The sequence below is a fragment of the Perca flavescens genome, chromosome 7 (assembly GCF_004354835.1).
Source record: "Perca flavescens isolate YP-PL-M2 chromosome 7, PFLA_1.0, whole genome shotgun sequence".
Classification (NCBI taxonomy): Eukaryota; Metazoa; Chordata; class Actinopteri; order Perciformes; family Percidae; genus Perca; species Perca flavescens.
This window is the reverse complement of record NC_041337.1, coordinates 4,872,139-4,893,620: the sequence shown is the minus strand read 5'-3', so window position 1 is coordinate 4,893,620 and position 21,482 is coordinate 4,872,139. Positions and strand designations below refer to the sequence as shown.

The 21,482-nt window shown below is 40.1% G+C and overlaps 1 protein-coding gene across 1 annotated transcript in view; it reads right to left on the bottom strand.

Moving 5' to 3' along the window:
• The window catches only part of oprl1 (opiate receptor-like 1), a 118,636-nt gene that overhangs the window by 26,400 nt on the left and 70,754 nt on the right, over positions 1-21,482 (bottom strand). Inside the window, exons 3-5 of the mRNA XM_028583652.1 lie at positions 14,017-14,104; positions 12,981-13,163; positions 8,428-8,518 (exon numbers count right to left, since the gene is read on the bottom strand). Coding sequence (XP_028439453.1) covers positions 8,428-8,518; positions 12,981-13,163; positions 14,017-14,104 — 362 coding nt within the window. The remainder of the gene's footprint in view (positions 1-8,427; positions 8,519-12,980; positions 13,164-14,016; positions 14,105-21,482) is intronic.

The following is a 21,482-nucleotide window of genomic DNA, read 5'->3' as shown; positions in this document are numbered from 1 at the left end:
AATGGCTGTTTGCAGGGACCTCACTAGGACTGAAAGACAGGGAGGGCTTAGCAACCAGGCTATGCTAAACTTGACCTTGCAAAATCTTTGCACTCGCATCTTTTGTTACCGTATTAGAACTACACTTACGGCAACAACCAGCTTTAGCTTTTAGACACATCAAACCTGCATGGCGGGGGGATTTACTTTCTCCAAAAGGCTCCGACAGCTTCAGTGTCGCACTGACTGCTACAAGAATTAATTCCTACCACAGGCAATAAAACTTTTTAACACTTTATCACTAAACATCACAATACTGCACTATAGTGCATCTTGCACAAACATTGGTTTTACTTACATCTTCATAAATACTATTTAAGTAGGGTGTACATTTTTATTTGCCACTTGGATATACGTTTGTACATCCTTTGGGGGCAGTGCGTTGAATGATATTGAAAGAAAGAGAAAGAAGAATAGTGTTCTCAGTTCTCTCACAGGATGCATCAGTGATGGGTTTTAAAACATATATTTTGCCATTAAAGCCGAGATAAATAACTGTTGTAAATGCGATGGACACTCCTCTCCTCCTCTTACTGTGAATCCCCGAATACATCTTCTCATCAATTGAATCATTTATTAGATAGAGAAGATCTGCTGCCTGTTTTATAATGTGTGAAGGTGCACAAACATAAGGGACAAGACATTTAGTTTGCTTGTATTGTTTTTTAGATATGCTATTCATTAATAAGAGCGTGGTGAGGTGTTCTCTGATTATTATTGTGATTGCACCAAACTACTTCCCCTTATGCCCCCATGCCGCTCAGAGAAAGAATCTTTATTTATGACGCATGCAAAGAATGCTAACTTAAATTAAAAGTTTTTATCGGCTTATTTGACAGCATTTTTTTCCTTTGTGCATGAGACATGATATCAAGTCATTTATTTATTACAGTGGTCTTAGAAAGCAAACAGGATCTGCATTCAATCCTTCTCTGTGATCTTTTTACCTTGTGCTGCTGTAGCCTTAACGTTAATCTGAAGGCATTCAATTGCAGAAGTGGAAAGAGTACAGAAATATTCTACTTAAAACGTACAATATGTAATTTTCTGCCACTAGGGGTCTCTCAATCAAAACAATGGATTTTGATGACGTTGTGTTGTGGCATTATGGGAGTTGTAGTTTAACACAATGGCCGATTAAAATATATCTGTTCACGGATTGAGAAGGTAGTCGCTAATCAGTTATGTGATTTTCTACATAGCAATAGTCTATTTGAGGACTTTCAGTCAGGATTTAAAATGCATCATAGCACAGAGACGGCACTGGTGAAAATTACTAACGACCTTCTAACTGCTTCAGACAAAGGACTTGTCTCCATACTTGTCTTACTAGATCTTAGTGCTGCATTCAACACTATTGACCATACCATTCTGTTACAGAGACTGGAATACTTAGTCTGCATTAAAGGAATCGCACTTAGCTGGTTTAAGTCCTATTTATCTGATAGATCTCAATTTGTTAATGTTAACAGAGAATCCTCCAGGCACGCTAAAGTTAGCCATGGTGTTCCACAAGGCTCAGTGCTTGGACCAATTCTATTCACCTTATATACTGTATGCTTCCTCTAGGCAATATTATTAGGAAACACTCAATTAACTTTCCCTGTTATGCGGATGACACCCAATAATACCTATCAATCAAGCCAGACGAAACCAGTCAGTTAGCTAAACTCCAAGCATGCATCAAAGATATAAAATCATGGATGACCTACAATTTTCTGATGTTAAACTCAGACAAAACTGATTCCTTACTATCAGGTTGCTCAAATAAAACCCTTAAGACTCTCCAGCTGATCCAGAATGCTGCAGCGCGTGTTCTGACAAGAACTAAGAAAATATATCATATTTCTCCTGTATTAGCTTCTCTGCATTGGCTTCCTGTAAAATCCAGGATTGAATTTTACATCCTTCTTCTGACCTACAAAGCTCTAAATGGTCAAGCACCATCATATCTTGAAAAGCTCCCAGAATGCAGAGCTACTTGTGGTTCCTAGAGTCTCTAAAAGTAGAATGAGAGCCAGAGCCTTCAGCTATCAAGCCTGGGTCCGTGAGGCAGACACTCTCACCACATTTAAGAGTAAACTTAAAACTCTCCTCTTCGATAAAGCTTATATTTAGGGAGTGAGAAGTTGCAGCTTTCAGCCAGACCGGCGGGGGAGGGTGTATCACGTTTCAAGTTTATTTGTCACATGCATAGCCATACAATTATAACAAACAGTGAAATGCATTCCTGACTCCACTCCACTGTGCTCTCTCATAGCTAATGTCATACTTACATTTATAGAATAAAGTCAAGTTAAAACTAGAGCCGGGACTTTAACACGTTAATTAAGATTAATTAATTACAGACTTTAATGCGTTAATTAATTACACAAAAAATAACACGTTAAACATTTTTTACGCATTTTAATCACACTTATTTTTGCACCGCGGGACGTTTCTCACTGGATGAGTTTCAGCGGACCGATTATACTGGAGCACCAACTAGCGTTCATGACTTCAGACCTTTTATATATGTCAATGCTTCGGACAACAACAAACTACAGTGAACATGAACAAAGAAGCTGACGAGACCGCTTTTGGTTGGCTCCGTGGATGGAAAATTTTGTTATAAAAAACGAACGGATGGAAGCGTCGATTAGAGCCTGGTTGTGTGCAAAAATTGCACTGGTCTGCTGGACTTGGTTGAACAAAAATAAACAACATTGTGTTGCTTAAGCTTATATATTCAGTCATTATTCAATGGTATACTAAAAATCCATGTGAAAAAAATGACTTCTCACTGTTCTCAGGTCAAATATTTATGGAATTAAAATGTGATTAATTTCGATTAATTAATTACAAAGCCTGTAATTAATTAGATTAATTTTTTTAATCGAGTCCCGGCCCTAGTTAAAACATAAATTAATAATAATAAACTACAAATAAAAATATACCACCCATATACCCCTACTCATAAATATAATAAAACCTTATACTACTAAAGTACTCACTAAAGCAGATCAAGGGCTTAAAGTGCAAGGTGCCTTGAGCAGTTTGTCATGTTTTGATTCAGGAGTCTAACGGCTTGTGGATAAAAACTCCTCCTGAGTCTGTCCGTATTTGCCATGATGCTCCTGAATCGCTTGCCTGATTTCAGCAACTGAAATGATGATGGAATGGAATTGGAGCTGTTCACGGCTGCACAGTCATACGTGTACAGTGAGTACAACAGTGGGTTAAGCACACACCCTTGTGGTGCTCCGGTATTGATTGAGATGGAGCTGGACATGTGTTTACCAATTCTCACAGCCTGGGATCTGCCTGTGAGGAAGTCCAAGCCATATGCACATAGACCACTGTTCAGACCCAAATCACCCACCCCTTTTCTTCTCTGCTTCTCTTCATAGTCGTCAGATTAATCTACCATATAATCAATGATATAATCAAAGAACAGGGAGGCAGGGCAGTACAGCCCGATCTGCCAGGGGACTTCCTTTGACACATTGTGCTTCTGTCTCTTCTCTCTTTCTATCTGTGTACCTTGTCCCAGAAATGCTTGTTACTAACTTAGCTCTGGGGAGCTTATTCCCCGGAGTCCTTATGTTTTTTTCGCCCAGCATGTTTCCTTAGATTAGGGTGGCACCTAAATCATGGTTGCAGCTATCCCGGCGGTCCTGCTCCACGCCCTACTATGCCCTGCTACACCCTGCTATGCTCTGCTGGGCCCTGCTATGTCCTGTAACGCCTTGCAGTGCCCTGCTATACCATGAACTACTACAACTACTATTTCTGGTCATTGTTCCATTATCTTTATTGTGACTATTATTGCCACTGTTCATCACACCCCCAACCGGCACTGTCAAACACGTCTACCAAGAGCCTGGCTCTATCCGTTTTTCTAACCACCAAGGTTTCTTCCTAAAGGGAGTTTTTACTAGCCACTGTTGCACTAAATGCTTGCCATTGGGGGAATTACTGGAATTGTTGGGTCTTTGTAAATTATAGAGTGTGGTCTGGACCTACTGTATCTGTAAATCTTCTTGAGATAACTCTTGTTATGATTCAATACTATAAATAAAACGTGTGAGGATAGGATAAAAGCTTGAGGGAGAGAACAGATCGGAGCTCATAATTCGGAAGACAACTTGGTGGACCGTGCTCTGACTTGATGTCCGTAGCTAGGGAAACTTAGACACAGCTGTGTTGTAACTCTTATGCTGGACTCAGTAAACTTTGCTTAACTGAACTCTTTGTCTCAGATTGATCCTTGTGTTCTGGTTAACTTAAGTCCGATGTAAGAAGGCACGGGAATTAATAAATTTGAGTCAGATTTGTCAGGCCTTAGGGCCTTATTTCGGACAAATTCCCACAACAGGGGAAAAGGGTTTGTTGTAACGTTACTCAACCCTGCTGAGAGACTTACTTTGCAGCTGGGGCTGGCCACCAAGTATCTTCAGGGCTGGCTGCCGAGTATCTCCGGAGCTGAGCCACGGCCCCGGAGATACCGGCCGAGGATACACCTACATCAATAGGATGGCTGCTGGGTGTTGCTTTCGGACTCTCCCCACCTTCACCTTTTGTCTGCAGGACAGTCACCATTTGTGAGTCAAACGTAACTATAAAGAAGACTGCTTAACGCTAAAGGAGGGAGAATTTCAGCACAACACCATCTGCCAGACTCGGACGCTATGGTCTGTTTCCCCAACGGAACATAAAACTTTCTGTTACTGCCATTAGCATCGTTATCACACGGTGCAGGAGTTTGTGCTGGCTGTGTTCGGATTGCTGTAAGACTGCTGGCTAACTGTGGATCTGTCGTGTCCTCGGGGCTGTTGTCCTCTCTCATCCCGACTGAAGTCCCTTAGTGGCAGGGAGTGAGGCAAAAAAACAGGGTGGGATAGCTAACTAAATTAGCATTTGATTTGCCTTCTATCTATACAGCTAACACAACGTTAGCTGGCGAACGTAATCGTGGGTTAGCCCAGTGCTGTTAAACGTTTACTTTACCTTGATCAAAACAACTGTAGTTAAAATAACTTCATGAATGTAATGTGTGTAATAACAGAGTGAAAATATAGTAATTTCCCTTGCAGGATTAATACAGTATTATTAAATATTATTATTATTATTATTATGTACACTAAAAAGGTATCTATAAAGGCGTTAGGCCGCCCTACACGTTAAGTCCAATTTAATATGCAACTTCATTTTATACAATATATATAGTAGAGGGTCCCTGCTCTTTTAGTTAAGGGGTCGTTGGTTTAAAAAACGTTGAAGACCCCTGTCCTAAAGCCACACAAGTGCAAACCTATAATAACAGGGAGATGAGCGATGGAGATGAAATGAACTTTCTTTTAATCAGATCCTCCATGATGCAGTGGAAGAGCAGCGCAGAAGAGGTTATCCTGCATGGAGAGGAGTAGCGCCTGATTGACTGATATGTCTTTACAGAAAATGGAGTTCAGTTGTGCGTCCTAAAGCCAGACTCTATTTAATTATTGAACTTCAGGTGACTCTCTTTTAAATTGAGTGTACGGTTGGTTTTCTGTTCACGGCTGGCGCCAGCTCCTTCCAGGAGGTGAGGGAAATGAATCAGATAAAACGAGCAAAAGCAGCAATGAGAAAGTAGATTTAGTCGTCGGAAGATAGACTCATCATAACCACGATGGTAAGGTGGCAGAAGGAGTCAGAAAGGGGGGAAAGGCAGATTTAATCATTCTGTTTAATCATTAGTAACATTTCACCTTCAGTGGGGGAATGTAACTAAGTATATTTACTATAGAACTGTCCTTAAGTACAAATGCTGAGGTACTTTACTTCTTTTCATGCCACTTTCTACTTCTACTCTGCTACATTTCAGAGAGAAATACTGTACTTTTTACTCCACTACATTCATCTGACAGCTTTAGTTACCAGTTACTTTAGAAATTAAGATGTTTACACACAAAACACATGTAGTTTATGAAATCTGATGTTTTATTATAAATGAAACTAGCCAACAATATAACGGCCTACAAGTCCAGCTGAAATGATGAGACCACACAACTGTTTGGATCGTTTCCAGTCTCTAAAATGTGAGGGTTTTTCTGCATTGAGTACATTTTCCTGATGATACTTACATACTTTTTTACTTAAGTAACATTTTCAAGGCAGGACTTTTACTTGTAACAGAGTATTCTTACAGTGTGGTATTAGTACTTTTGCTTAAGTAAAGGATCTTAATACTTCTTCCATCGCTGTGGGACATTTAGACGCGCAGCAGCAAAATGAGAACTCTTTGTGTATTCTGCAGGTCCACAGAGTTATTAATATAACATAATATATTCCCTTCACTCACAAGAAGTGGAAATAAAGACATGAATAATTTAAACAATAAAACCCAGAGACTGGTTAAAGCAATTTATTTATAGGATAATTAAATCCTGATATAATGTTGTTACTACTTCTACCTTTTATGAAATACTATGCTCTCTAATTATGTAACAAAATGAGATCTGTTGGGTACGACGAGAAATAACAAGCGGTAGTCTGAAGTCTGATATTTATCATCATTGACCAAAAGTTGTCTCCACATGATGACAGTTAATGGTTAGGAAAAATACATTCAGAACCCTGATTGTATTAAGTTCTCATCTGGGATCATGCAGCTGCAGCCTGGGCTCAAAGTAACAACAAATTAGATCCGTCAGCTCGGGAGAGTCGGCCATGGACATTACACACCACATGCATAGTAATGGAAGTAATGGAATGTCTGAATGCCACTCAAGGTTGGGCTCAGTTTGGGTTAAGCTTGATCCCTGGTTCTGCATTGAATCTATGTTGTAGGAACGTATGCAGTGTCCGAAATTAACAATTACCCAGTCGTCAAATGTGGGTACATTTTCTGTTTGGCCAGTAAATCTCAGAGGGCTATCCGCCACATGGCGGGTAAATGTTTGTACCAAAATAGTTCTCTTTTTCAGTTTTCATTTTGGTGAAGCTGCATCTACTTTCTTGTGTTCCTCTGCTGTCTGCACATATGACACACATACACACACAAGCAAATTTATGTTTTGTACAGTTGAATGGATTATGGTTTTGCTTTGTATGTATATTAACACACATGAAACTGAGTATAATTACGGATTTCTGTTGATTGAATCCATTTTCCTCCTTCAGTTGATCTCACTCGTGTGTGTGTATATATATATATATATATATATATATATACATATATATATATATATATATATATATATATATATATATATATATATATATAATGTAAATGATGTTAGCAATTGGCATGTTTATGTTTTTCTAGTTATTCCATATAGAACGCTACATGGACTTTGTGCAACAGGTTACATCACATCGTCAATTGGACCAACTCAAAGTCATTTCATAATTTATCAACATGACCTCTGCTGATAGAGATCAAGAGTCGGATATCTCTTTCTACTTTGGTAGATATCTAGGTGCACATGATGTGTGAAAGTTCATAACATGGCGCACCATGTGGAGTGTCAGTTTGACATCTCTGCGCTTGTTTGATTGGAAATTAAAAAAAGGAAAAGAGGCACCGTGCGACAATGTGTGTTGAGCCTATTAGTCTGACGCTGTGCAATTAAAGCTATAATAAAAAAGTGGGACAGTGACATTTGTAAATGGGTTCACTGACATCACACCTCGTTTTGCATATTAATTACATATTAAAATTCACACAATCACAGTCACGAGTGGAATGCGTGTAGGGTACAGAATGTAAGGTGCCACTGTTGCACTACATGCTTTGCTCTTGGGGAAATTATTGGAATTGTTGGCTCTTTGTAAATTATAGAGTGTGGTCTAGACCTACTCTATCTGTAAAGGGTCTTGAGATAACCCTTGTTATGATTTGATACTATAAATAAAATTTAATTGAGTTGATTCAGATTCAGATTCACTTTATTAGCCATTTGCAGTGTAACCCGCATTGGAAAAAATATGCTGTAAAAGGGTTTCAAATGCACACGTGGTGAAGATCAGTACATGCATAACTGCAGTAGAACTATCAACATTTTACATAACACATACCCTGCTAATTATCTTATTGCTAAATGTGCAGACATTGACTCGTCCTGTACATTTTGTAAACAGAATATAGAAACAATTTCTCACCTTTGTTTGATTGTGAAATTTCCAAAAGATATTGATTTTATTTGTTTACATGAACTATATTTTGTATGTAATTTATCGGTTGTTTGTTTCATGTATTTTTATTCACAATATGTTTTTGTAAGAATTAATATTGATTCATATGTGCTGTTGTTTAACTGATTCTTTGTACAATGCATTTTGTCAATAACTTACCTGTCCTTTACCCTACGTGTACAGCTAAATGTACTTATGTACTCTGTGTGTGTGTGTGTGAGAATAACTTACTGTTATGCTCTTGTTCCTCCTCCACATTTCCCAGGACCATGGCTGGGACGCCAAAGGCCGAGGCCAACACCCACACACAGATATTCACCACCTGAGCACATGATCACATGACGTGATGGTGAACTGCAGATTCCTTTGACCTTTGACCAATTGTTTTTTATCATTCTGCCATGTCTTCAGCTGCATTTCAAAAGGCATTTCTTAAAGGGTCATTTTGTTTTGTTTGTTTTTTAAACCTGGAACCTATTTTCCTATGTTTTTTTGTGTGTAAGTGACTGACAAAAACAACAATCTTTGAAACTGATCCAGTATTAAGCGTCAACGCTGTAACGGGCAGCCACAGACCGGGCTGCAATGGCATTTTTACTCCCACTAAATGTGCTTTATTCTTAAAGATCCCTACAGAGATAGGCCTTTTAGAAACCTCTTTAAGACCTTTCTGTTCAACCAGAAACAGCTCTGAGGTTATAAGCGCTAAGTCCACCAGACTCCATTTAAATAAACAATACTTTTAGCGTGCATAGAGCCAACATATTTTTACATGTAAACCGGTAAATTCTGTGTTTATTTAAACCAAAACTAGAGTTGTGATGGTAGGGAAAGTGGAAAGACGATCCAAAACTGCTTTTCATAGTTTCATTTTGTTTCTGTTGACTTTGAATGAAGTGTATCCTACGATGCTAAAATGACTGTTTATTTACATGGAGTCTGGTGGGTTTAGCGAACTCAATTTCACGGATGTTTTTGTTTAAAAAAAGGATCTTACTCTTTAACTGAGTTAGAAATCCTTTCCATAATGTTGTCAGACACTTAGAATATTAATCTGTGCCTGTCGGTGGCAAAACAAGCACTTTTGTGAAGGTAAATACAAGCTGGACAATTGCCCTAATAACTTACATTGTAGCTGGTTTCGCCGCTGCCGACTGCAGCGATCTCGCTTAATACTGGACCAATGTCTAGTATTGTTGTTCCGATCAGTGACAAAAACATAGGAAAATAGAGGCTGAACAAAAACGGTAGTTACCCTTTAAGTTGTCATCACGGTGTTTCGTGTTTCTGATTTATTGTTTATTTCTTATTAATATGTTTGTTTGTGTATGTATGCACATATCACCAAGGCAAATTCCACGTAGGGTAGCTACTGTGGCAATAAACTCCTTTCTGATTCGGATTCTGACAGAATGTCTACTCGTCTAAGTCTGCTGAAGAAATTGCTGAAATAGCTCCCATTTGTCATAGCATCTTATACAACTGGTGTCCACAGAACGCACCGTATATAGATATATAAATAGACCATGACACTTGTGGGTCATGTAACACAGTGCAACACCAGTTTTTCAGTCTTTTTTTTACCACAATCATGTACAATTGCACTAGAAAATCTGAGTTATTTGGTTATGTAACCTCATGCTTTATTTAGAGTCTTCTTTCTGATGAAGTCTGAAAGGTAAAGACTGCAAGTACGCTTTAGATCAGAGCAGGGGGCGAAGCATGGGGGATGGCTTCCGGGCCTCCAGCCCCAAATGTTTTCTCCAAAGCCCCAAATCTTTTAAAAATAATTTCAAACATTTGGTCATTTCCTCAGTCTCTCTGACTGGACCTGCAAATCAACAGAGCAAAAGTTCTATTACAGGGGAAATACCGCCATTCATTCTTTGACCTCTACTAAAAATAGGTTTCAAGATTAGTAGTGCTGTTTACACCAAATTCCTACCCTACTTACGTTATGTATCTTAAAAAATACATACAGTATCTGCCTCTCTTTAGGTAGCAGAAATGAAAATGAGTCATCCTTAACATTTGCTGTGTTCTGGTTTCAGAATGATGAAGACGTCACGTGGAGAACAGTTAGATACAAAACAGGATGTATAGGCTCGACAGGATGGTTCTTTTCCTTGGCAACTATCTTTTTTTTTTTTTCCATAATGATGTACAGTAGCCTAGAAATCTAGACTCCCCCTAGTGGCAGCAAATTTATTTGGCAGCCAGGGGGGGTCTAGGCACTCTCCGTTGACTTTCAAGCTGCAAAAATCTAATTTTGGTCAGGCCAATCACATTGTGTATAGAGTCGGTGGGCGGGGCTTATGGCTGCTGCTGCTGCTGGGAACAGCGGACGTCTGGAAGACTTGGAGTTCAGCTTTTCTTTGATAAAAGAACAAAGAACGGCACAGAAATCATTCTTAAAAAAGGAAGATGTGTTCGGAGTTTTGCCGACCGGATACGGCAAAAGTTTAATCTATCAACTAGCTCCGCTACCTTCTTCGTTGCTCTGCCTGGTTGTAGCGCTATCCTATTACGTGCAGAGGGAATTTGAAAGACAACCATTTATCCCGCCCCTCGGATCGAGCTCCGTCAATGGTGAGTTCCCAGACCCTACATCTGGATGTAGGATCAGCTATATGCAAATAATGCATATAGCTGCTGTGAATGGATCGTGACTTTCTCGCACTCTCCCATGTGCCTTTTTATTGCGTTCCTTCTTGCAGTATGAATGTGTATATATGTTTCGGTTGACTGTAGAAAGTTTTTTTGTGATTGTCGCGGGCAAAACTCCTTGATATGCGGCACGTTTTCTTAAAAAATGCGAAGGAATATGCGGATATTTATGCAATTTTACGCGAGGAAATTGCGGAAACTTGCAAAAACTGCGGTTTGATGAAAAAGACAAAAAAAAGTGATTCCCCCCAAACACCCTGCTTTTCGATGATGTTGCGTAATTACGTCACTTCATAACGTTCCCATGGCAACAGGGGAAAATGGCTGGTGTTGTGTGAAGTAAACGCAACATTTTTCAACTTTCTGCTAAGATATATGTGACTTTTTGCAACAAAAATGCGGGGATTATGAAATCACGCAAGCGCCGCATTTTGCGCGGAAATCAACAATTTATGCGGCGAAAGTTCGGCGTATTTGAAAAAATGCGGCCCCTGAATACATATGCGGATATTGGCTGATTAATAATTTTATTTAATTAATTAATTTATACTGTTTATTGATCCCCAGTGGGGAAATTACAATTTACACTATGTTTTTGAAATCACTACACACAGGCCTGAAATACACACACACATGCTCAGAACCTATTCATGCACAAATGGAGAGATGTCAGAGTGAGTGGGCTGCCAGTACTGGACCAGCACCCTGAGTGGTTGGGGGGGGTACGGTGCCTTGCTCCACGAGGTGAACTGGCATCTCTCCAGCTACCAATCCACACTCTGTACTCTGGTCCGTACTGGGACTTGAACCGGCACCCCTCAGGTTCCCAACACAACTCCCTACGGACCGAGCTACTTTGAATTATGCAATTGCATAATCACGTTTTTCTGGAGGGTCTGTTAATTGCCCTTTGAGGATAAATAAAGCCATCTGTATCTGTAATATCCCATAGCTGTTAGCGATAATGGTCAATAAGTTTATCCTTTATCTTTTGTTTCCCAATATCACAACCAGGGGCAGGGTTAGAAGGGGGGCGCTGTTATTATTTTAGATTGAATTGTAGAAGGACTCAACTGATCCGAGTGAGTCACGACTCAAACATGTTTACTGAGCAGCTCCACTGGAGCGGTATTGGGTTAAGGGCCTTGCTCAAGGGCACCTCAGTGGTGGTAATGAGGGAGGGACAAGTGCTGCTCTTTCACTTTCCCCACCTAGATGTTATCCTGACGGTCTGGGGATTGAATGGACAACCTCCCGGTCACAAGCTCGCTTCTTTAACCTTTAGGCCACCACTGCCTGAACGTTTTTTGGAGCCGACACAGCGCTGTGATACATCATCAATCTACTGTCAGCTGTTATCAGAGGGGGCAGGTGAGGGAAACAAGAAATAAAAACAGAAACTCACAAAATGAAACTGTCAATACGCTCACTGACAGTCATTAAGTCATTTCCTGTATATCGGTTGCTTAATTTAAAAGAAATATAGACACTTTATGATCCATTTCTGTGTAAAAGGGCCGCACACACCTCGCGTAAAAAAATATAAATAGAAGACTGTCCTGTTTTTACGCTTGTAGAGCGGTATGCACTGCTCTCGTGTCCGGTGTAGCCAGTTTCATTGATTTTAGTGGAAACGTAGTGTTGGAACGTCCCTCGGCTCCGCAGATGTTACGCGTGCAATGTAGCCTACAGAAAATGTATTGTAATAGTATAGGATACAATTTGTTTAAAATGAAAACAAGTGAAACTAATAATGGATGTGATGTTCTATTTAGCAGAATTCACATTGTGTTTTTCTATACTATCCAATATTTCCTATATTTCTAAGCATATTTTCTATGCTGTATTCTGATGAAAAAAAAATTTAAAATCCCCCTCCCCTTGACAGATGTTTGGTCCCCACTTAAAAAATCCTGGAAACGCCCGTGATGACAACAGCACACACAAAAAGCAGTTCAAAGTATGTTTTGAGTTGACAAGCGAGCCAAAGTGACAATCAACGTCTGATCTGATGTCAGCGGTCTTTCCAGGGACCATAACGGAGGTGTGAAGTTTTTTATTATTAATTTTTTTTTTTTAAAGATTCATGTGTCACTTTATAATGTGTCACTTTTTACCTTGGCCTTGTGAGGAGTCCTCATGTCCAGCGCTTTGACAGGGTGGCAGACGGCCACGTACCTGTCCATGCTCATCACCGTCAGGGTGAAGGTGCTGGTGAACATGTTGTAGTAGTCGATAGACACCACCGCCTTGCACAGAGCGTTACCGAACGGCCAGAAGCCCAGGAACACGTCGGTGCCCTGGAAAACACCCGGGGGGGAGAAATCAAAGAATGATCACAGAAGATACAGCTGGAGGCAGAACAGAGAACTCCATCTCCTCTGAAATATGACTTCTGGACAGTTGATCGTTGGCTGAAGCGGAGAACAAATCGGTGCAGTGAAGCCTGAAACCTCGAGCTGTAACAATTCCAAATGTTGCTGTACAATTCCTGTCCCAGAAATAATTGTGATTAACAATGTAATTGTCTCTTTCAGTCAAATTCTAAAATATTTATTTATTTATGTATTACTTTTTAAACAAATTAAAGTTTTTAATGAATCTCAGGTTACATCTTTTGGTTATAAATCCCTGTCATGTGACCTAGATAATGTAATAACAAAAATACACAGCCTATGAAGTCACTCCTTTTTATTATATTTTAAGTAAACATTTATGTAATTATTGTATTAAAGACCACTTCAGGAAACAGTAACAGAGTAAAAAGTAACTGGAGATACTTTGAAATACTAGTAATCTGTTGCACGCAAGTAGCAGTAAGTCAGGGATGTCAAACTTGATTTAATTAAAAAAAAGAATCACATCCAGGCCCAGACATGTATAGTTTATTGACGTGCTTTTATTTATTTATTTATTTATTGGGGTTTGGCGCACAACTAGCCAAGAAATGGCAAAAAAAGCGCCAAAAACATCAAAAATAGCAGCAAGATAAAAAAAAAAAAAAAAAAAAAAAAGAAATGTTGGAAAAAGCAACATAAACTAGGCAAGCCAAAATGTATTGTGAACCTAAATTGATATGCGGGTCGGATCAAAATGCATGAGGGGCCGGGTTCGGCCCATGGGCCTTGAGTTTGACACGTGTGTAAGTCCTACCTGGAAAGGTAGAGTAGCCAGGAACAGAGAGTCAGCCAGAGCCAGGTTGAAGATGTAGATGTTGGTGGCCGTCTTCATCTTAGTGTATCTGGGGAGAGAGGGAGCACAGAAACACAGAGGTTCTGTCAAATGAGAAAAATGGAGACATGCTGTTTTTGCTCTGGGTCACACATTTTATATACTTTATTGGATTCCACATTACAAGTCATATAAGAGCCAATTAGTGCCCTTGGTATAAATAAGAACCAATCTTTGGTTCCTCGGGTGCAACCTGGAAGCAAATACAATTTTTGACCACACGCTTAACCAACACAGCAACACCTCACAGGCATACATACAAGCAGTGATTTGTCTGGAAACCCAACTAAGAGCTCATAGAAATAAAGGGAACCAAAGATTTTAATTGCAAATACGACTTGGACTTTCATTGATCAAAAAGGTAAAAAGTGTGTCAATTACTCTACCCGTTGAACAGCACCTCAGGGCCTTAAAGCTTGGGCTTAGCCTCTGCAAGTCTAATTTCATTAGGAATCAAATTTCCTGAATGATCCAACAGATTAACACATTGCTATGAATTATACAAGTGTAAGGGTACAGGAAACATCACCTTTTCCAAATAAACATGCTTCCTATAGTTGCTGAGATTGAACGGTACTTTGCCAACTGTTTGGCCCCTGTTTTATATAGCCCCCCAACGCAAAGTCCACGGATCGCCAGCCTACGTACATGACCTAGACTACCAAACGCTGGCACAATGAGCTTGCATTTGTACCCAAGGTTCCCAATGGTAGATAGCAATGACTGATATTTTAGAGTCTTGGAACACTAAGAGTCCTCCGTAAACAAGTCAAATGCACATGACACCTCAAAGAGTTGAACTATTTTGCCATTCTGAGAGATGTTAGCTGAAGAACTGCTCATCAGCCACGCAGGGAATCAAACACACACAGAGTTAACACAGCACGTGGATGCAATTTAGGGACTTGGGTCAATATAATAAATCCGTGGCTGTGTTCCCCCATGTTACCGAACTGAACCGAAAGTACATTGAAAAACACGGAAGTTAAAAACCTTGTAATAATAATAATTAAAGTAATAATAAACCTAGTCTCATAGCACATATCTGTGAAAAACTTTGCAAGATCTCCCAAAACCTGATACTTTGCCGGATCTTGCAAAGTTCAATCAAGCGTCTGCAGCCAGGTGCAGTGTGCAGTGTGCAGTCTGCATGACAAACAGAGACACTCTGTAGCTCTGCAGTTGCTTCGTACCATTACAATGCACAGGGTGTCTTTGTGAGGTGCTGCTGCTAAAATTGCTAGTTAGAATGACATTTGGTGGCCGCTTTTATCCAAAGCACCCTGCAGTTGCAGAAGTTGTTAACATGTAAAACGACCAGTGGTGTTTATCTATCTATTTTAACGTGCAGCCGGCCGTGTGGCTGGAAGTGGTGACATTAGGCTTTTAATTCCAGGTCTGAATTGTATGTTTTATAAAATTCCAAAACTAAGTCTGGTTGAAACTGAAAAACAGCGTGTGAGACAATCACAAAGTAGCTGTCTCCAGAAGTTGAAATGAGTGTCAAGTCCCCCCCCCGAGGGTCTGGTCTCGGTCAGGTAAACCTAGTCTATATCAATGACTTTCCACTTCCAGGATTTCTCCGGCGCCGCCTGATATTACGCCGGTTGTCTGTTGCCTTCCTCTTCCTTTGTGTTGGCGTTCTAACCTCCGGTGGATTTCTGAGGACTATGGTTAACTGGTCCTCAGATCTCTGCAGGATAAATCCAGACAGCTAGCTAGACTATCTGTCCAATCGGAGTTTTCTATTGCGCAACTAAAACTACTTTTGAATGTTAACACACGTTCCACCATAACAAGTTCCTTCCCGAGTCTATTTTGCAGAGGCACCGAGGCTCCGTCCAGCGCATAGCTCCGCTCCAAGACGATTGTGATTGGTTTAGAGAAATGCCAATGAACCAAAGCACGTTTTTCTCCCATCCTAGGATGCTGTGTGGACTAGCCAGACCCTCCTCCGTAGCGCCGTGGAGAAGGTCTGGACAAAGCGAGACTAGGTAAACCTGACGTGACCCTGTGGTTTGCGTCGCTGTTGTGTTTGGTTGTCTTCTTTCTGCCGGTTGGTTTCTGTCAGGTTCAGTTCTCAGTTAGGAGCCCTGTGGTCCACCGCCTGCTTCGCCCTGAGGGCTCCCCTTGTTTTTATTTCATCTTTCTGACTTGTCTTGCTAAAATTATGTTGTTTTCAGTTTTATTTTCTTTAATACTTTGATATTTTGGGGTCACACAGACACCCAACACGGAAAAATTCCTACTTATATTATTGGCCTATTGTTAAAAACTGTCTGAGGTGATAACAGTGCAAAATACCAGGATTCAGCCTCTAAATATCCATCGAAAATGTTACGTAAATCCTAAATTTAAAATTAAATAAAAAAAATTAGAGAGAATAAATGAGTCACTGGTTTTATGAGTGTTTGTCTGTGTGTCTGGTGGTGTAACAGCCCCCCACCCCCCCCCCACCCTCCCAGTTTCAGTTGCCCTGGATAAAACTTTACAAAAACGCATTGCAGTCAAATGTTTCCGCCTGCCCCCCCTCTCCCCCTCCCCTGCCCCCTTCTTTCAGTTTGGCCTCAGGCTCTTTTGCATTTTCCCTTTTTTTTTCTTCCTTAAAACATCCCCTTCTTTCTTTCTTTTCCTCCTGGTGTCCTCTTGAAATCCCCATTTTCAATGTTCACTGTACTCCACACCCCTGCTCTCTCTTTTTTTTTTAGGTCTTTCGCTCATCTATTCCCTTGCATCTCAACATCTGTGTCTTTCAGTCTTTTATCCTTTCATCCCTCTCATTAACTTCCTCTAACTCGGAGTTCTCTGTATCTTCCCTCCTCTTCACGTTTTATCTGTCTCCGTGCCCTCAGCTCTTTCTCGTTTCTCTCATCCTTCCTGCCTTTGTCCGTGCTGCATGTAAGATATCTTCAATACTTCTACGATACTTGATGTAAGATATCATCAATACTTCTACGATACTTGATGTAAGATATCTTCAATACTTCTACGATACTTGATGTAAGATATCTTCAATACTTCTACGATACTTGATGTAAGATATTATCAATACTTCTACGATACTTGATGTAAGATATCATCAATACTTCTACGATACTTGATGTAAGATATCTTCAATACTTCTACGATATTTGATGTAAGATATCATCAATACTTCTACGATACTTGATGTAAGATATTTTCAGTACTTCTACGATACTTGATGTAAGATATTGTCACTACTTCTACGATGCCTAAATGAAATCTAACACTGAATGACATGAACAAGAGACAAAGAATAATCAAGAAGAGCTGCAAATCAATCAAAAAGATGTGGAATTAGACTGTCTGCTGAAAAACGCTCCCTGAAGTTTGTCAAAGCAGCTATTACGACCTATGTTTACTTTTCTACGCCCTCTAGTGGCCGTAGTAGTTCTGACGGGAGCAAAGCAGGAAGTAAGCTGAGGACGTATAAGAGCGGCAATCATCTCTCAATGCAAATCAAACCAGCTATTAGGCTAACCGACATAAAACCATGCCAATCTCTAGGTATGGTGAAGGGTATGTGATAATGGGGGACTATTTTAATTCCAAAGGCCAAGGGAACTTAATCAGGATGCATAGTATCCTGGATACAATGCAGCCTGATAAAGAGACGATAGAGAGATGATTTTATGGAAAGTACCCCATGGCAATCTCTAGATATGGTGAAGGGTATGTGATGATGTGGGGCTATTTTAATTCCAAAGGCCAAGGGAACTTAATCAGGATGTATAGTATCCTGGATACAATGCATCCTGATATGATGTGTGAGGGGTGTACTCACTTTTGTGAGATACTGTATGTACTGTATACATATATATATATATATATATATATATATATATCTATCTACTGTACTGTATATATATATAGAGAGAGATACATACATAGACATATATATATAAAGAGAGATAGATAGATAGATAGATAGATAGATAGATAGATGAGAGTGTCTCACACTCCGTGGGGAAGGGTTCCACGGCTTGTGGTATGAATGATTTTCTGTAGCGATCTCCTCCCTCCCAATCCTCTTCTCTCTCTGCCTTCCTGTCCTCCCCCAGCTCTTTCTCGCCCTCACATTCCTCCCCTCCCTCTCTCTGCATACTGAAGATTAGCAGAAGAGTCTTCAGAGAGAATATTTCATGGCTGTTCAGCTTTCCTCCCCTCTCTCTTTACACCAGGGACCCGGACTACCCAGCCAAAGCCTGTACATCTATATATGTATATGTATATCTGTCCTTTTATCTCCCCCAGAACATATTGTCTCTTTCTCTCCACCGGTCTTTCTAGAGCTGTGTTCCAAAATGTTCCCTCCTTCACTCACAAACTATTCCCTATATAGTGTTTTTTTAAATATAGAGATGGTCCGACACCTTTTTATGCTTTCCGATATTGATTCCGACACCTGAACTTGCGTATATACTATATACTACTATCCCTGTATGGATGTGATAGTATGGCTATCTTTGTTGTCAGGTTAAACTCTTTGTGAAACATGAACAAACATAAACAGTGAACGCCACAGAATTTTCTTTTATTATCCAGTTGACAGTCAATCATAACCTTAAAAAGAACATAAATGAACTAGATTTTCTTCGGGGCTAAATTACGAGGTATCGGACCAATGCATAAACTCCAGTACTTGCTGATACTGATACCAGCATTGTAGGCGGTATCGGAGGCTTTTCTGATACTGGTATCGGCATCGGAACATCTCTATTTAACCCTCTGAGGAAAAAAGACGCAATGTTTGACAACACTACTACTCAAACAGCAAAATGTATTTACTCTTTTAGTCATATATTACGCTACTTTTGTGAACCCAAGACTTTTCTAAACTCATTTCAAACAAGGCAGGGCAAGACGAGAGAGGAAAAGGACAGAGAAGTGATCCCTGAGCAAAGGGAGACTGCAGTTGGTATCATACATTGTGTAGATTCATTTGAGTGACTAGATATATTCTCGTACTGGCCTGTTACAGAGACATTTAGGAAGTGTAATTTATGTCTTTTCTTTTTGGCTTCGAAGAGCGCAACTTTATGGCAGCTACAGTCAAAACAGCATGCGAGGATTTGAGTTACCGTTGTTCTATTAGCGATATAGAAAGGCTTGTATCGTGTGGATGCACCAACAGTTTTGTGGTCATTACTTAGAATTCCTCATGGGGGAGACAGAAACTATGCACTATAGCTTTAGAGTAAATTGGTTGTACATGCATTAACCGAAGATTTAACCAAAACTATGACCCCCCCAAACTATCAAACTTTTCTCTAAACTAACAAAGAAACAAAACTGCGAAAAACTAGACAACCAGACCTACGTCCTCAAAAGAAATAAACACAACAGAAAGAAAGCTACAGGACTGGTGCAAGGGCTGCTTCAGTCCGATTTAATATATCCTCGAGTCCTAGTCCAAGTACAAGTCATCAGTCCGCGAGTCCAAGTTAAGTCACGAGTCCAGAGAATAGAGCCGTGTCAATAGTTGTCAATCCAAACGTGTTGATCAATTCAAAAATCAAGTACTAATCACTTCAGCGCAATCCATTCAATCCTTAAATGGGGCATTCAACAGTCATTCTGACAAGAGATCAATGCTTTTCTTAGGATTCAAACTGCCACCTCCCCCCTCCAGTGTATATCACTTTCATTAATTCATTCAACCTTTATTTATCCTCGAGAGATCATAGAGGGTCGACACTTACTTTTCAATGTCATTGAGACAAATTACAAATACAAAAACAGAACAGCAACACAGAAAGTACAATCCTAAGAAACATAGAGAGACAATAAAACTAATTCTGAATTGGAAAATGATTTTATAAATAAATGAGGGTAACAGGGATGCAAAAGTTTGCCGTTTGCAGGTTGAAAATCCGAGTTTCAAAATTGTCCAAGAAGCACAAGGGAGCTGATTTTAAAGAAAATGCTGTAATTTGTTCCAGGAGTCGGGGGCAGCAATGCTAAAAGGTAATGGTAGTCTCGCATTGTCAGACCTTCCTCCACAGCGCTGCAGAGGAAGGTCTGACAAGTCCACACAGCATTCCGGGATGGGAGAAAAACATGCTCTGGTTTATTGGCATTTCTTTAAACCAATCCCAATTGTCTTGGGCGGAGCAACAGTGACTCTGCAAAATAGCCTCTGGAAGGAACTTTGTTTTGGTGGAACATGTAAGTTCAAAGGTTGTTTTAGTCGTGCAACAGAAAACTCAGATTGGACAGATAGTCTAGCAAGCTGTCTGGATTTACCCTGCAGAGATCTGAGGAGTAGTAAACCATAGTCCTCATAAATCCACCAGAGTTTAAAATTACAACACAAAGAAAATCTCTCCCACCCTTATTAATGATCAAGCTATCGAAGTAGTGAAGCAATACAAATACCTCGGTATTATAATAGATGACAAACTCACCTTCGAGCCTCAAGTTGACGCCGTCTGTAAAAAATAAATCACACCAGCGCATGTTTTTTTATCGTAAACTTCGCAATTTTAATGTCGATAAGACCTTTATGAGGATGTTTTATTGTTGTTTTATTGAAACTATTCTTTCTTTTGCCTTTGTGAGCTGGTTTGGGTCCCTCACTCTTAAAAACAAAAACAGGCTGCAATACATAACTAAAGTGTATGGCAAAACAACTCTCTGACTGACTTAAAATCGCTATATGAGACAAAGACCCTGAAGAAGGCCCAGTCAGTCCTACTTTATGTTGCCGTCTGGCCGCAGATTCTGTCTGCCTAAATGCAGGACAAACAGACACAAAAACTCTTTTGTGTTAAAGGTATAGTGGAGGATTTTCTTTTTCCGGGTGGATCATCAAGACTATTGGTCCTCCTAGTTGTCAATCATTCTGGTGATATGTTTACGTAAGGCCGTCGTACGTGCACGTCCCTAGCTTTCAGGTGTATATGTGTGGTGAGCTTGAGCTACGGTTTCAGCCATTCATTGAAGCATTGAAGCTTTTGGGAGAATATTTCACACGCTGGCGTGCGCTAAAAGCACAGGTTGGGCTTCCCACTGATGCCTCAGTTGTGAAGTTTCTACTCCACAGGTAAAGTTTGGCTATTTGGAGAAATCCATTTAAAATCACTGCTAGTAAAAGTTGATGTAAGCTATGATTAGCGATGCTAGCCCTGGCACAAGTCACGCACCGCGCACACACGGTAAACATCTCAATTTGTGAAAAAGTGCAAATCTTCTTTTGGAAAGTAGGCTTGTATGAGCCATGCCGACAGCAACTTGTAAACAGTGCACTCTCGTGCACACGTTTAATAGGCGTTCCCTCTCGGGAGCAGGCAGAGTGTTGCGCATGTGTATTTTTTCAAAAAGTACAGAGGGCGGTTCTTTTCTAAAAATTAGGGAAAATCCTCCAC